The 16,672-nt window shown below is 48.0% G+C and overlaps 3 protein-coding genes across 3 annotated transcripts; 1 reads left to right on the forward strand and 2 right to left on the reverse strand.

The window, feature by feature from the left end:
• Positions 1-10,177: 10,177 nt before the first annotated feature.
• LOC114631675 (cytochrome b5 domain-containing protein 1) lies at positions 10,178-13,840 on the reverse strand. Its single transcript, XM_028780039.1, has 4 exons — positions 13,556-13,840; positions 13,393-13,469; positions 13,062-13,280; positions 10,178-12,497 (listed from the first exon to the last, which is right to left on the reverse strand). Exons 1-4 carry the CDS (start codon positions 13,713-13,715, stop codon positions 12,267-12,269), a joined length of 687 nt encoding a protein of 228 aa, XP_028635872.1. The 5' UTR covers positions 13,716-13,840; the 3' UTR covers positions 10,178-12,266.
• A 177-nt stretch (positions 13,841-14,017) lies between these two features.
• Naa38 (N(alpha)-acetyltransferase 38, NatC auxiliary subunit) lies at positions 14,018-15,093 on the forward strand. The gene is made up of 3 exons (XM_028780041.1): positions 14,018-14,380; positions 14,585-14,768; positions 14,933-15,093. The coding sequence occupies exons 1-3, from the start codon at positions 14,300-14,302 to the stop codon at positions 15,043-15,045; spliced, it is 378 nt and encodes a 125-aa protein (XP_028635874.1). The 5' UTR covers positions 14,018-14,299; the 3' UTR covers positions 15,046-15,093.
• Positions 15,094-15,644: 551 nt separating this feature from the next.
• On the reverse strand, positions 15,645-16,633 carry Tmem88 (transmembrane protein 88). The gene is made up of 2 exons (XM_028780040.1): positions 16,412-16,633; positions 15,645-16,282 (listed from the first exon to the last, which is right to left on the reverse strand). The coding sequence occupies exons 1-2, from the start codon at positions 16,619-16,621 to the stop codon at positions 16,013-16,015; spliced, it is 480 nt and encodes a 159-aa protein (XP_028635873.1). The 5' UTR covers positions 16,622-16,633; the 3' UTR covers positions 15,645-16,012.
• Positions 16,634-16,672: the final 39 nt, after the last annotated feature.

The raw sequence follows: 16,672 nt of genomic DNA on the forward strand, positions 1-16,672 counted from the left end.
CTGGATGTTTTCTGACATCCCATGTTTTCTGGATGTTTTCTGACATCCCATGTTTTCTGGATGTTTTCTGACATCCCATGTTTTCTGGATGTTTTCTGACATCCCATGTTTTCCCTGTGTAGTTGCTTTGTGTCTCCTGTAACAGACACTACCCAGGTGCTGTTTGCAAGACCCGAAGATACTTAAGTCATCATCTTAATACTCAACCTCACCCAACATTTCACACAGTTCACCGCTCCTGCCTCAAGTGCTCTTGTATCCGTGGTACCAGCCTCCTTCTCACCTCTAGATCTCTGTGAGTCTCCCTTCCTTCCTCCCCTCCCTTGGGTACTGTTCCTGCCCGGCTCTCTGCTCAGATCTCATTACTCACCAGGTGACCTCATCCTTAGCTTGGGCCAGTTATTGCTGGCCAGGAATTCCTGGCTGAAGGGACTCAGAGCACCAGTCCCAAATATTTTCATGTCACAAAGTTACTACAGACAGCTAACCTCCTCTTTCAGTCCCCCCTTTTTTTTTTTTTTGATTCAATAAAGTTTTATTTTCCTAAATGTACGGCTGATTGAACCTGTTCGTGCATCTTCACCAGCAGCTGGGCATCTCTACCCTTTGTGTTTCTGGTGTAAATTACTTGAGCTCTGTGCTTTGAAACTAGCTTGATAAGACCTTTACTAAGCAACTCCTGAAGGGCTGCCCTGACCTCACAGAGACCACAGCTGGAGTAATGAGCTTGTAGCTGGGCACCTCCTTACAGAGTTTGTCGTGTGTAGCTTTGTCAAACAGGACGAGATTGTTCAGCTTGTCCCGAACACTCCCTTTGGACCACTTCTTCTTTTTGGCCTTGCCACCAGATTTATTTACGGGGTCTTTGTCTTTTTTGGCCGGCTTTCTGGCCTCTTTCTTCTTCTTGTCATCTTTGGGCAGCATGGCGAAGCTCAGAGAGTAGTGTGGACCATGGCAGCCTCACTAAGATGTCCCAGTCCCCGCTTCTTAACATTGGAGTCACTATCTGTCCAGCAGTTAGGCCAGACAGATCCTTGGGTGTCTGTCATTCTTGGCTCCTCTCTGTGCCTCTGACTTCTGCCAAGGGAATTACTCTAACTTTCTTCTCCTCCTCCTCTGGCCTCCACTGTCCTAGCCTAGCTGCCTTCAGGTCTCTTGGGACAGCTGCAGTTGTCTCAGCCTCCCTGTCACCCCCACCTCCCCTGCTCTATTCTAGCCTCTCTTGACATTGGAGACAGCTTTTTGAAACGCTTGTCTGCCCATGTGTGCTGGTGCACACCTATAATCCCAGCAGTGGGGAGTCGGTCAGTCTAGTCTCTGAGTTTGAGGCCACACTACTCCACATACAGAGTTCCAGGCCAGCCTGGTCTACATGCAGAGTTCCAGGCCTGCCAGGGCTACATAGTGAGAGGCTTCCAAAGTAAACAAACAGAAACGTCCCTCCCAAAATAAATGTGGGGGCCTGCAAATGACTTAGCAGGTAAAAATGCATATTATATAAGCTGGACATCTGAGTTTGAGTCCTAGGACTCACAAGGTAAAAGAGAAAACCCACAGTGGAAGGAAAGAATAGACTCATGTAAGTTGTCTTGTGACCTGCATACACACACACACACACACACACACACACGTATGCACAAATATATATAAAAAATAAGTGTAAAAAATAATTTTAGGTGGTTGTGGTGACACAGCTTTAATCCCAGTACTGGGGAGACAGAGGCTGTAAGAGCTCTTGAGTTTGAGCCAGGCAGTGGTGGCACACGCCTTTAATCCCAGCACTTGGGAGACAGAGGCAGGTGGATTTCTGAGTTCGAGGCCAGCCTGGTCTACAGTGTGAGTTCCAGGACAACCAGGACTACACAGAGAAACCCTGTCTCAAAAACCAAAAACAAAAAAAAACAAAACAAAACAAACAAAACAAAAAAAAAAGATCATCCTGTTATAAGCAAGTTTGAGGCCAAACTGGGCTATAGAGACCTTATCTCAACAACAAAGCAAGAGAGGCTACAGACTGCCTTAATGGGTGAGGTGACGGCTATGCAAGTATGAAGACCTGAATTTGAATCCTTAATACCCAAAGAGAAAGTCAGTCATGGCATCCTGTGCTAGTGATCTCACCACTGGGGAGCTGGGTAACCTGGTGCTCACCGTATAGTCACGTCGTGAGCTCCAGATTCAAGTGAGAGGCACTATCCCAAGCAATAACCTAGAGGAGCTGGAGAGACACTCAGAGGTCACAAACACTGACTGCTTCTGTAACTCCAGTTACAGGCGTCTGACACTCGGATAGGTTCTTCTGGCCTCCGAGGGCACGGAACACATGTGGCTGTGAACCACCATGTGGGTGTTGGGAATTGAACCTTGTCCTCTGGAAGAGCAGCCAGTGCTCTTAACTGGTGAGCTACCTCTCTGGCCTCATGGTAAGGATTCACTTCTTAACTCTAAGGAAGCCTTTGGAAACTTTAACTGCCCCCACCTACCGTATAAAAGCGGAAGAAGGATGGAAAGTTCCACAGGTCCCGAACTTCACAAATCTAATAAACTGTTGTTTGTTTGATAAGTGATTTCTCCACCAGAGAAATGAGCCAATGTAAGCCAGATTAGTTGATATTAAAGGCAGGTTTATTGGGAAGCTGCTCACATTGAGTTCACTGGCCCCAAGGACTGAGGCTGGGGGAGTGGCCATGGAAGGGAGAGAGTGGGGAGGGGAAGAGAAGAGAGCAGGGAAACTAAAAAGACTGTCTGATATGAGGAGGAGCCTCTGTGGGAAGGGCCTGCCCCTGGGCTGGAAAGTCCATGGCTGGGGCAGGATATGCCAGGTAGGGACTGAGGATGCTGGGGTATGTAAGATATGTACCTCAGTCCCTTGTCCTGGGGCCTGAAACCAAACAGACAGGGTTTCTCTGTGTAGCCCCAGCTGTTCTGGAACTCAGAAATCCGCCTGCCTCTGCCTCCCGAGTGCTGGGATTAAAGGCGTGCGCCACCACTGCCCGAGCTGTATTTCCCAAACATACCCACAGGAGTTGTGGTAGTTTGAATGCACATAGGGAGTGCTATCATTAGGAGGCATGGCCTTATTGGAAGAAGTGTGTCACTGAGTAGGCAGTGCTGCCTTCAGACACAGATGGAGCACTACCAGCTCCTTCTCCAGACCATGCTGCCTGTGTGCTACCATGCTCCTGCCCTGACGATAATGGACTCTATCTCTGAACTGTAAACCAGTCCCAATTAAATGTTGTCCTTAACAAGAGATACTGTGGGGACTGGAGAGATGGCTCAATGATTAAGAGCACTGGCTGCTCTTTCAGAGGTCCTGAGTTCAATTCCCAGCCACCACATGGCTCACGACCATCTGTAATGGGATCCAATGCCCTCTTCTGGTGTGTCTGAAGAAAGCAACAGTGTACTCACCCGCAAAAAATAAATCTTAAAAAAAAAAAAAAGTTGCTCTGGTCATGGTGTCTGTTTACACCAATAGAAACTCTAACGCGGTACTCTCTCCTATCTTCCATGTTCTTCTGTTCTGATTTTACTTTTTGAGACAAGGTCTCATGTAGCTCAGGCTGACTTTGAGCTCACTAGCTGTGCTTAGTCTTGACCTCCTTATCCTCATGCCTCCATTTCCCAAGTTCCTGAAACGTTCCGAGTTCCACATGTTCTTAGTGTCATGTAGACACTCCCTACTGAAAGGTAAGTTCTTCCCTCCCCTAGACTACGAAGCCATGTGATCCATCTTCACCCTAGTTCTTTGGAGACCTGTTCACTCTTAGAACCCAGCTCCAGTACAGTCAGAAAGCCCAAGTTCACCTGTGTAAAGGCCCATATGAAGGAGAAAGAGGTCCTCCAGGGTTGGGGTGCAGCTCAGATCAATTGTCTAGAATATTGGAGGTCCTGGATTTGATCCCACAGCATTGAATAAAGAGTTAAGATAATGAATCCCCCAGCTTCCAGAAATGTAGCCCAGTTCATGCATTGGGATATAGAAACAAGCTACAGCCTCTAACTCAGCCTGACCTGCGGATACATTCACCAAGTGATGGTGCTGGTTGTTAAGGTCTCAGTCTGGGGTGTTTGCTGACAGCAACAAGGAAGTGGAACAGCATCCCGTGCCTACTGTGCAGTGTAGGGTTGGGGGCAGGATGCAATGTTTAGTGGGTGGACTATTTGTCATGCTTCATGGCCCTGCTCTGCCAGATGGTTAGTTGAAGGGCCCTTGACAAGGTGTTTAACATCAGTGCTTCAATGTCCTTTCATCAGTTTAAATTAAAAACTTGGGCAGGTGTGATGGTCCACACCTTTGATCCTAACACTTGAGGGGCAGAGGCAGGTGGATCTCTGTGTGAGGCCAGCCTGACCTTCACAGAGTGTTCCAGGCCAGCCAGGATTATACAGTGATATTCTTTCTCAAAACACAAGCAACATAGCAGTACTTACCTCTGAAGTCTATTGAGAGCACAATGTGATTAATTACAGAGTGAACTGCGTAAGTTAATTTGTCCTCATGTATGTATATATAGGATAACTTTAGTTCTGTCTCAAATGGTTGTGCTGGGTGTAGTGGCTCACACCTATAATTCTGACCCCTTTGGAGGAGTGGGTTAGGGGTTCAAGCCCTGCTTCAGCTGCACAATAAGTTCAGGGCCAGACTCTGTCTCAAAAACAAAACAAAATAACCCAAAAAACAACAAACAAAACAGAACTATCCAGTGATCTTTTTCTGGGCTGGTGCAATGGCTTACCAGGTAAAGACACATGTTGCCAAGTCTGGGGCCTGTGATGGTTCCCAGGACCCACAATGCACAAGGAGAACCCCCCCCCCCCGCAGGTCGTCCTCCAGCCTGCACATGTGTGCCGTTCCATGAGCAAACCCATACCTACACCTAGACATTATACACAGATATGTGAAATATAATTTTTAAAAAGATGCCGGGCGGTGGTGGCGCACACCTTTAATCCCAGCACTTGGGAGGCAGAGACAGGCAGATTTCTGAGTTCGAGAGTTCGAGGCTAGCCTGGTCTACAGAGTGAGTTCCAGGACAGCCAGGACTACACAGAGAAACCCTGTCTCGAAAAACAAAACAAAATTTTAAAAAGATGAGTGATCTTTTCTACATATTTGCCCCACGAGAGTATAAACCCCGTAAAGCAGGATTGTGTTCCCATTTGTTGTTGTGACCCGAATACCTGGAACCAGACCGAGTGCAAATGAACTTTCTGTTAATGAATGGATGAGCAGTACTCTTCCCATTGCGGATAAATGAAAAGTTCCACTGGTTCCTACCCAGTGTCTGTCTTGTTTGGGTATCAGAAGATACTGTGCCAGATTCTTTTGAGCCTTTGTGCTATAGTGTAAACCATTTCCTATCAATAAAACCTAGTCACTGACTGGGCAAGGTGACTCCCGACTCTAACTCCAGCATCCAGGAAGCACAACTGAGAGGGTCACCCTGATCTACATAAGAGTTCCAGGCAACCAGAGCCACATAGTGAAACCCTGTCTCAAAAAAAAAAAAAAAAAAAGAAAGAAAGAAAGAAAGAAAGAAAGAAAGAAAGAAAAAGGAAAAGAAACAAACCAACAGTAACAACAAAAACTCAAGGTCTGCTAGAAATGTTAAAATGTCTCTGCCTTCTCGATGTAGGCACAGCCCTTTCTCTGCCACCCCACCCCCACCCCCGGTCACCTGAAATCCAGGTTAGGAACAGAGCAGCCAGAATGTTGAAAACTGTGAGGATGAAAAGGGAAAGAGGACATTCTTGTGACGGATGATCTAGTGGAATTACAGTTTCACTAACTGAAGACCTCTGGTTATGTGGATAGATTTAAATCTTTGCAGTTAGCCCCAATAGCCAGCTTTGTTACATGCAGCCAAATACTGTGGTGTATTAGGGGTTAATATTTACCCCCTTTAGGCTGACAAGTGTAAACATGTATAAGGGTTAGGACAGTTCAGCAGTGTACCTCTCACTTCCTGTCCAGACTGTCAATCAGGTAGGGCTTGGGACACTTTGCTCTTGGGTCCACATGGACTTTTTTTTTTTTTTTTTTTTTTGGTTTTTTGAGACAGGGTTTCTCTGTATAGCCCACATTTTTTTTTTTTTAAAGATTTATGTAAGTATACTATAACTGTCTTCAGATACACCAGAAGAGGGCATCAGATCCCATTACAGATGGTTGTGAGCCACCATGTGGTTGCTGAGAATTGAACTCAGGACCTCTGGAAGAGCAGTCAGTGCTAGCTTGCGCTCTCTCTCTCTCTCTCTCTCTCTCTCTCTCTCTCTTTTTTTTCGAGGCAGGGTTTCTCTGTGTAGCCCTGGCTGTCCTGGAACTCACTCTGTAGACCAGGCTGTCCTGGAACTCAGAAATCCGCCTGCCTCTGCCTCCCAAGTGCTGGGATTAAAGGCAGGCGCCACCACTGCCCAGTGCAGTCAGTGCTCTTAACCGCTGAGCCATCGCTCCAGCCCCTTACATGGACTTAAACTTGGGAGTTGTGTGGTAACTTCATGCTTCTCAAATTGTTTCCAAGTTCTTTTATAGGTGTGACTTCTTTGCTTGGAAGTATGTATGTGCACCACTGTGTGCCTAGTGCCCTCAAAGGCCAGAAGACAGCATCAAGTCCCCTGGAACTGGAGTTATGGATGGTTGTGACCTACCATGTGGGTCCTGGGAATTGAACCCTAATCTTCTGCAAGAGCAATAAATGCTCTGAGCTGCTGAACCATCTCTTCATCCTAGTAATGTTCACGCCTGACATAAGCATTCATTTGTTAAAATCCTGTGTCAGGCACTGCACAACTACTGGCAACACAGGGATGAGTTAGGTGGACAGTTGAGTCCCACCCCCCAACCCCCCAGCAGTAGCTCTTCGAGGGCACTAGATGGCACGGCTCTGGTCCAGAAGGGCACACGGTTGTAGCAGGCTAAGATTTTTTTCCCTCACCAGTCTTTTCCCTATCCCAAGTTTAACAGTGCCCCCTCATTTATTCACACACAAGTTTTGTTTTATAGTGTTTCCTATGTGCCTAAAGTATCCATGCCCAGTACTCTGTTATCTGATTTCTGAGATGAGGACCGTTGGGTCCCTTAGGTCTCAGACTCTGCTTTCTTACACTCCTTAAGTACTCCTGCTTACCTGTCATACACTGGCTGTCCTAGTAACAACTCAACTGTGTGCTCTCCACTAACTCACCTCTGGATCTGGATACAGCAACCTTATCCACACGTCATGACTGGGGGTTATATAGTCTCCAGCTTAAATGAGCTGGAAACACTTGAGCCTCCACTACAAGGCACAACCAGATCAAAAAACTCCAGGATAGCTGTAAAAGACTCCGGACCAGTCGTTAACTCCAAAGATTAAAACGTTAGGAATTCCTGCTGTGGAACACAACAGAAGTGATATGGCTGACACTGATCATTACGATGGTGCCAGGCACCCTGTTTGTGACTTCTCAGGCTTTTAAAGTCTTGTTGCTTTTGTACAAGTGAAGCTGCTACCATGGGCAGGGGTTTGGGCTCTTTGGGGAATCTGATGAAAATTATCATTTTCCAAAATAGTGCACACGTGCACACACGCACGCAGGCATACATATTTAGAAAGTTTCAAGATGTCCAGGTTACGTGCCATGAGGCAGAGCCTTTTACCTGCAAGGAATATATGCTTATTGTCCCCAATGAAGTGTGTCACCACCAGTTTGTAGACAACTACCAATGGGTCCTTTGAAGGTGCTATGACTTACTGAGGACAGCCGCTCTTAACATTCCGGTCTTTACCCTTCTCCTTCCTACACACACGTAACAACTACCCCAGAGGACTTACCCCTAAGCCCATGTTCCCTGCTTTCTAGATCTCAGCCTGAAACATGAGTCACATATTCCTCATGTCAAATGTCCAGCTTTAGAACAAGACAGCACCTACAGGAAGGCCTCATAACAAAATAAGCAACAGGTATTAGTAAACCAATAGGACATCTTGTTCCTCATCTGTCTACCCCTCCTGCCCCTTCAATGGTCCCCTTGCTCATTTACACGTCAGCTATGGTTTTTAGTGTACTTCTAGTAACTTAAAAACAGCTAGCTAAGTGTCCTGGTGTTGTTTTTGTCATCTTGACGCAGCTAGAGTTATCTAGGAAGAGGAGTGTCAGTTGAGAAGATGCCATAGTAGGGCATTTTAAAATGAATGACTGGTATTGGAAGCCCAGTCCACCGGGAGTGGTGCCACCCCTGAGCCAGTGGTCCTGAGTTATATTTAAAAAAAAAAAAAAAAAGCAGGCTTAATAAGCCATGAGGAGCAAGCCAGTAAGCAGCATCCTCCATGGCTTCTGCTTCAGTTCCTGCCTCCAGGCTTCCAGCCTTGAGTTCCTGCCCTGGCTTTCCTTCATGATGGACTACAACTGTAAGCTTAAAAACCCTTTCCTCCCCAGGTTGCTTTTGATGATAAGACACTGGGGCATGGTGGTACATGCCTGCAGTCCCAGGACTCGGGAGGCTGAGGCAGTAGGATGGGGAGTTTGATGTCAGCTTGGATTACATAGTGCTGCCTACATCAGTACTTCAGCCCGCCCAGTGGTCTTATCCCACACTGGAACCTGAGGCTGCAACTTGGAAGACGCACTCTCCCCACTGTGAAGGCTAAAGGGGGCTAAATCTAAACACAAAACATGATATCCTCCTCTCATTTCTAAAGTACACCTCAGGCCATGCACACCCACCTCTCTAACAATGCTTTATTAACTACATCCCAAGCCGTACACCAAACCTGCCACCCACCCCAGCCAATAAATGGCCTTTTTTCCTTGAGATTAAAGGTTTATGACACCCTGCCACTACTGCTTTTTTGTTTTGTTTTGTTTTGTTTTTCGAGGCAGGGTTTCTCTGTATAGCTCTGGCTGTCCTGGAACTCACTCTGTAGACCAGGCTGGCCTCGAACTCAGAAATCCGGCTGCCTCTGCCACCCAAGTGCTGGGATTAAAGGCGTACGCCACCACCACCACCACCACCACCCCCGGCCGAGATTTTTTTTTTTTTAAATGTGTACAGGTGTCAGATTCCTTAAAAGTAGAGTTACAGATGGTCCTCTGGAAGAACAGTCAAGTGTTCTTAACCACTGTGCCATCTCCCTAGCCCCAAATATGACTTCTTAAAGTATTTATGTATTTATGGAAAAAATTAAAATCAGGCATAAACTTTACGCTAACAGAGTGGTGGCCATGCAGGTTTTCTTCCTACTACCCTCCCCTGGTTTCCCCTCTATGGCCCCTTCAAGTCTTTGACATTGGTTTCACTCTCCTGACTCGTTAGTCGTTAGAGCCACCTGGTGGCCATAGAGGAAATCACAAGTGGATCACCCACAACTGTCTCTCCTGCCATTGCAGGGTAATTTTGAGTCCTGGTTCTGTGGAAGGAAAGAAAAAAACACACCTGTGGGTTGAGACCACAGAATAGGGCCAGCCATGCTACTGTCCTGGTCCCACCTTGCTTTCAAGACACATCAGACCCACTAGTATTGCAGACAGATGAATTTCTTGACATCTGAGTTCATTCGGTGGTATTTATTGAGCAGCAGCTATTACTCAGCAGTGAGAATACAGAAATGAGTGAGGTTTCTGCCCTTATGAGCTTACAATCTAGCAGCCAGCCATTTTCACCTTGTCTACATTGTTTGTTTTGGGTTTTTTTTGTTGTTGTTGTTGTTTTTGTTTTGTTTTGTTTTGGTTTGGTTTTTCGAGACAGGGTTTCTCTGTATAGCCTTGGCTGTTCTGGAACTCACTCTGTAGACCAGGCTGGCCTCGAACTCAGATATCCACCTGCCTCTGCCTCCCCAAGTGCTGGGATTAAAAGTGTGAGCCACCAGTGCCTGGCCAGTCTACATAGTTTTAAAGTGATAATAAGAACACAGAAAAATGAAGACTGCTGAGATGGGGCCAAAAAAGACAAAGACAAAACTGGTTAGGATAATCAAGGGGCAAAATAGAAGGGCATGGTACACTGAGAACAGCTTCTGTGTTAACTGAGGCAAAGAGAGCCCTCATGGCTTGTAGACCAAGGAGGGCTGTGAGGGGTGCCATGGGCAAGGAAGGGAGGGCCTGATTTATGCATTTTGAATTTGAATTTAGGGCTTTATTCCAAAAGCATCAACAATCTACTAAACATCTGGGGCAGAAAGTAAGACTTAGGTTTGTGAAGGCAGAGGTAGAAATTTAATATCAGTTAGTTTCCCAGTAATCTGAGACAAAGATGGTTTATTATATTAGACAAAAGAACAAATTCCAAAGATTCTTAGAATTAGAATTGATGAATGCTTGGACAAATAGGGAAAGGAGCATGTGTTTCTAACAAGAAGTTGTGAATAGGCAAGTGGTCTCTGAGTTCCTGGCCAGTCAGGGCTACATGAGACCCCACACACACATAATGAGACACCACCCCCTCCCCATCCCAGGTAAAAAAAATCTACAAGTGGGATGTCCTGGAAAAGAGACAAGCTTGGGCAGAACGAGCACACCCCAGAACATTCTCTGAGGATGTCATGGGAGGAACTGCTTTGGCTCTCAGACAGTGTAAGACTCAGAAGAACAAATAAGAATACACATAGATCACTTCCGAGCTGACTAAATATCACGATTGATTGATCCAAACAATTTATGGACTGTTAGGTTGCATGGGACTAAGTGAAAGTCTTCACCATCAATAGATTAAGAAATCACTGAAATCAAGAGTTTGAGCCCACATTTGTTCATGTTTCCCACAGTCACCCTTTGAGACAGTGCATCCCACTAGTGTCTCATGAGGTCATGGAACCTCACCCTGCAGCCAGATGCCACTGCCGGCAGGACGCAAGCTCTTTGACTCGTGTTCGCTGCGGCTGCGGCTGCGGCTGCAGGGAAGTTCACTTTCCAGTTACTGTGTTGTTGGTTTGGTTTGGTTTGATTTGAGACAGGGTTTCTCTATGTAGCTCTGGCTGTCCTGAAACTTGTTTTGTAGACCAGGCTAGCCTGGAACTCATGAGATCCACCTGCCTCTGCCTCCTCAGTGCTGTAATTAAAGCCACCACGCCTGGCTCAATTTATCAGTTATTCTTAATTCCCCTCCTCTGTTAGGGATAAAGGGAACCAGATGTAGTCAGCCACTGTGAGAGGTGTCTGCCTCTCTTAGTTCCTCTCTGTCTGACCACAACAAACCTCTTTCAGGGTCACCATTTGACAAATTCAACTCTGTCTTCCTTGCTGTCTGTTAGTGGCAAGGCCTACTGGAAAAAGAAGGTGCCCCCTTTTGGGTCCCTCACTACAGTGTCTTGATCTACAGGCCCTTTCTCCATTCTGAATTTTCCTGGAGTCACTAAATATCTATCTTCTTATGCCCAAATAGTCAGAAATCTTATGATATCAACAAGGAAGTAGCCTCAGTAGCCAGTGCTTGGCTGAAATCTAGCCTTCCCTGCTTCTATCCCTAGAGTACTCTTTTAACCCTTCGAACACAGTAAATACTGAGTACACAATAGGCTTACATTTCCCCATCATGCAACAAGCCTAGGGCAAGCTCACATTCCAAATACTTGGTTTGAAAGCAGCCATCAAAAATGTTAGCATTAGGCAAAGCTGAGAATGTTCCTTTACACTGAAGAATGCCTGACTTTCAGAGTTGGGCAGGCTTGTGCACTGTGGCTCTACCATGACTCATAAACCTGCACTTGTGCTACTGAACCTTTGTAAACTCCTAAGGAATTACCTGTGAGATAGCATGAATGTGTTCACCTTACAGGATAGCTGTACTGAACAGTGTAAAACTCCAGCATGATTTCAATCCTAAACTAACTGCATTCACTTTTCCTGGGGCACCAACTAGTAAACACCTTTAGAAAGGAAGTCAACCACCTATGATTGGTAATGCTAATAATTTCCAAATCCTTGTCACCTTCCTACAAACATCTCATTCTCACCTTTGCCGAAAAAGTTCTTCCATCCCTTCATCCCTGTGTGTCTTTCTCTTACTACTAAAAAGTTTTGCCTGAGCCTTACCTCCTCCTCACATCCCTGAGAGTCTCTAGGTCCCTTTCTGTTCTAGGGAGTCTCCCCCAGGACCCCCCTAATACTCTTTGAGCACATCACCCATGAGCAAAGGAGGCAGGGATAAGGCACAAGAACCACGGGCTGATTCCCAGCAAGGAACGGAGGTGTAGGCCCAGGCCCCACAGACCCACACCTCTTTTCCTCAAGGCATAGAAAGAGGCAAAGGCAAACATCTTGCATCTACATGCACATCTCCTTTCCTATAGCTCTGTGAGGTCATCATTGAAGTAGAGCAGTATCACAGGTGTGTGAAGTGCACCATCCATATTAAGATAGTCAAACTCTTCTTCTTCATCCCGGATCCCATTTTCTTCCAGGGTTTGATCCATGTTCAAATTCTTCCCATCGTATTTCCATGTATAGCTGGCAGCATGTGCATTATAGGGGAGATACCGGTGTAGGATTTCCCACATTGACTCCAGAGCTCCCACCTAAAGAACACAGAAGTATCCACCTCTAGAATTCTGCGTGGAACATACATACACACACACACACACACACACACACTCCCCAAAAGTCAGAAGGGTCCTTATACCTAGACCTTTCAGTATTTGCTCTAAGGAAACTGGGAAGAATAATAGAAGAGAATCAGTCGCAAGAAACAACAGAGCTTGAATGAAGAGTGCCTCCATTGCAGATTAGCACCCCCCAGGCATCCCGTAGTCCTAGATAAGGAAAGTTGAAACTACAGCATATTATAAAGACACCACAGTCCTATCACTTCTAACAAATGACTCAATAGAGTCAACGCCGGTGCCTCTCATTTACAATGGATCTATAACAGCATATAAAACCCTTCCAAGGACCACCATCACTAAGATGCTGGCCTAGATCTATGAAGGAGACTGTGGTAGCTGTAAGACAAACATACTTCTAGAATTTCCAACTCTGGGTACCAGGATCATCTGCTTTCCTCTGTCATGTTAATATGAAGGGAAGAAGGCGCAGAAGTGATTTCTGGTTCCTCTAGTATGTCCCCAGGCACCAGATCTCACCTGCAATGTATGCTCCTGCGTTGTAAGAGTGTTAATAATACGGATGTTCCGGGTCCGGGCAGACAGCCGCCCCACCTGGTAATTTACCCCCTTCCACCAGGGTATTCCGAAATCATTGGCCCAGTCCGAACGGGGCAGAGGCGGCGGGATATGCACGAAGCGGCCCCGCGGGGTGCGGTATCTCATGCAACCAGTTAGTGGATCTATGTGCCTGCGAATCTTCAAAAGCAAGGGTTTGGAGAGAAGGATAGGAGCAATCACTATTGCGGGTTCTAGTTATTCCCCGCCATCCCTCCTCCGGTCACCAATCCCACACTCCAACAGCACTTACGTCTTTGGTCTTTGGATCAAACCAGTGACTAATGTCCTGGCCTGCAACCTCCAAGATGGGTTTCAACAGTAGATCCCCTAAAAAGGAACAGAAGCTGTCAACGGCCGGACACCCAAGTGCCAGAACCAGCTCTCCAGCCCTTCCCTTAGCGTGTGCCCCTCACCTTTGAATTCCTGTACAAGCGGTGTTAGATTGTAAACAAATCCCAGGTAAGACACCCATAGGTCGTCGGGCTGGTTGTGTGCCGCTACTTCTGACGGCGTGAAATACCGACGCTGAAAGTTATCAAAGTCTGGCCCCGCCACTAGGCCCCGGCGCGGCATGGCTCCTGTTCTACAAGAGGCACGGGCTCCCTCAGCTACTTTCTCTCTCCTCAGCAATCTTAAAACTATCAGGTTCAAGAACTACCAGGAGTGCGTTTGTCGCTGACATGGAAACCATTGTCCTTTTCCGGCCACCGTCCACTTGAGATAATATACGTAAGCAGGGCGGGGCTTGGGCTGCCCGTGTTCACCGGAAACATTCTGGATTCCGGCATCGAGCATACTGTTGTTGAATTCATTCTTACTCATCTAGTCTACACTCCATTATGAAACTGATTGAGTTAGGGGTAATAGAAAATATCGACGAGGAGACTAGAATAAAGGGTCTATAAACCCCCAAATTTCAGGCGTTTCTAAAAGCTGTTTAAGAAATTGCAGGTAAAGTTCTCGCGATATTCTTTTAATACCCTAGTAGGCATCGAGCAGCCTTGCATGAAATAAAATCTCGCGAGATCTCTGTAGTGGCGGAATCGGAGACAAGAATTGTGATCTCACGAAAGAGCTTGGGAGCACTCGCGAGATCTGACGCGCCGACCCCAAAACGCTCTTAGGAAGTTTGAGGCTCAAAGGCGGTCCCAGGGCCAATGGCCGGAGCTGGGCCGACCATGCTACTACGAGAGGAGAATGGCTGTTGCAGTCGGCGTCAGAGCAGCTCCAGCGCCGGGGTTAGCGTGGGCTCGGGTTCTGGAGGAACAGTCGGGCAGCTACACCGGGCGGGGAGGGGAAAGGGGGTGGAGAGGTTGGTAAAGGGAACTGCAGTTCCCAGCAGCCCACGGGCTTCGGGCAGCGCCGCGAGGGCAGCTGGGAACTGTGGTTCTATGGGCGTGCTGCCGACACTGGACCTCTGAGTGCTTGTCCTGCCCTAGCAGGACTCTGATGGGGAGCCGGAGGACTCGCCAGCAGCGCGTGCACGGCAGCAACTAGAGGCATTACTCAACAAGACCATGCGTATTCGTATGACAGATGGAAGGACACTAGTCGGCTGCTTCCTGTGCACCGATCGCGACTGTAATGTCATCCTGGGCTCTGCGCAAGAGTTCCTCAAGCCTTCTGGTCAGTGCTCAAGGAATACACACCTATCTCTTCGGGAATGCGGCGGAAATTCACTGCAAGGCATTTCCTCTTGCGGGCCTTACTGCACCCCCTTATTTTCTGGGGCGAGACCGATGTTTGCCTGCTGTTCTGATACTCTGACTCTTTTTTTTTTTTTTTTCCAGATTCGTTTTCTGCGGGGGAGCCCCGTGTGCTGGGTCTGGCCATGGTACCAGGACACCACATCGTTTCTATTGAAGTCCAAAGGGAGAGTCTATCGGGGAGCCCGTATCTCTGACCACGATTACACTTTTCTTTGAGACCATTAAACCCTTTGACCAAAGTGGCCCGTGTCTGTGTGTTGGTCCAATGTCAGGGTAGGGATAGTACACCCCACCCTTAGAGGTTCATCTGAGTCCAGGAGCTTCCTCAACCTGCCCCTTCAACCTAATGCCCAGGAGTACCAAACCTTCCCTCAAGTTATGCACTTAAGGCAACAGGCCCTAGGGTGGGCCCCTCCATTTTCCCTCCCACGCTCCTGCTTAGATTGTAGCGGGAAGGGGTGTCATCCTGCTCCGGAAGACCCATTGTTTCCCACCCCGGCCTGGCAACACTTAGTTCCTTTAAGCTGGGGTCAGAGAACGGGCTCGGGTCCCCAAGGGGAGCTGGGTAGGCAGCCGAAACAAGGCCCTTTCTGCGCTATTAATGGGGAAGTGCCTTTGGGGTCAGGGCCAGAGAACTCTGGGGTCTGACCAGGAAGAACGGACTAGTGCGATAAGGAAAGGCAGGATGCTGAAAGATGCTCTCTGGTTTGCCCATTTGTACTCTTGAGGATTTGTTTCCTACTCCTGGGCAGGGGCGATTGGCTATGTGCCACCCCTGTATTCACAGAGCGCATTCATTTTATAAATTTTTTATTATTTGTGATGGTTTCTTCTCGAGCCCTGTCCCTCAGTCCCGTAAATTCTGGAGGAGCTGCACCAGCAAAGGAAGGCACAAGGTCTAGCTCTCCTATTTACACTAGGGAAGGGAAAGAAGATGTGCAGGGTCCAGCCCAAACGTTCAGGAATCAAATGTGAATGAATTTTCTGGGACATGGGAATTTTCGCCAGCTTTGCGCCCACATTCTGCTGTTCCATCAAAGGGATGCTAGGATCTGACTCAGGCAGCGGTAAGGAGCTGGGTTGGGCAGTACATCCCTGGGCTTGCTTCAAGTCCTTGAGAGATCAGGAGGACAATCGACAGGATTCTTGACTATAAGCACCTCAGACCCACACCTTTCCCGGTGTGGGAACAGACCGCGAACCTGGTGAGACTGAGATTTGCTTCGGCTGTGAGATGCGCCGGCGCCTGTAGAGGGCTCGGCTGTAGGGCACGAGGCAGTCGGCCAGGCGGAGGCGCAGGCAGAGGCGGCGGTAGGTAGCCAGGGCAAGCACAAGCAACGGCACGAGCAGTAGGAATCCAGTGACCAACAGGGCAGTGAACCCTGGGTCCCGCAGATGCGCGGTGCAAGGGGGTGCCTGAGAGCGCAGAAACTGTGCGGATAAGACACATAAGAATGGGCCGACTCTGCCCAGGAGGAGACAGCCCACGTAGGGATGTTGTGGCTCAAAGACCACCCGCCCACACACCACTCACGCACACCCCTTGGGGCACATGCTTACCTGGGAGTGGCAGAGAAAGCCGAAGCCTAACATGGTGACAGCAGGTAGCAAGATGGTCCCCAGCACCAGCGCCAGCAAGAGGAGATTGAAAACAGCCACCAGCAGATTCTGAGCCGTTACCAGCACTGCACAGGCCCAGCAATCTAGGGGATCCCGGGGCTCTGGGCCGCCAGCGACCACGGGGCGCTGGGCTCCAGGGACCTCCGCCATGGCCTGCTTGGTTCCCGCCCCGCACGGCTGCAGTCCTTATAGCCCTCTTTC

The sequence above is a fragment of the Grammomys surdaster genome, unplaced genomic scaffold (assembly GCF_004785775.1).
Source record: "Grammomys surdaster isolate TR1022 unplaced genomic scaffold, NIH_TR_1.0 364, whole genome shotgun sequence".
NCBI classification, from domain to species: domain Eukaryota; kingdom Metazoa; phylum Chordata; class Mammalia; order Rodentia; family Muridae; genus Grammomys; species Grammomys surdaster.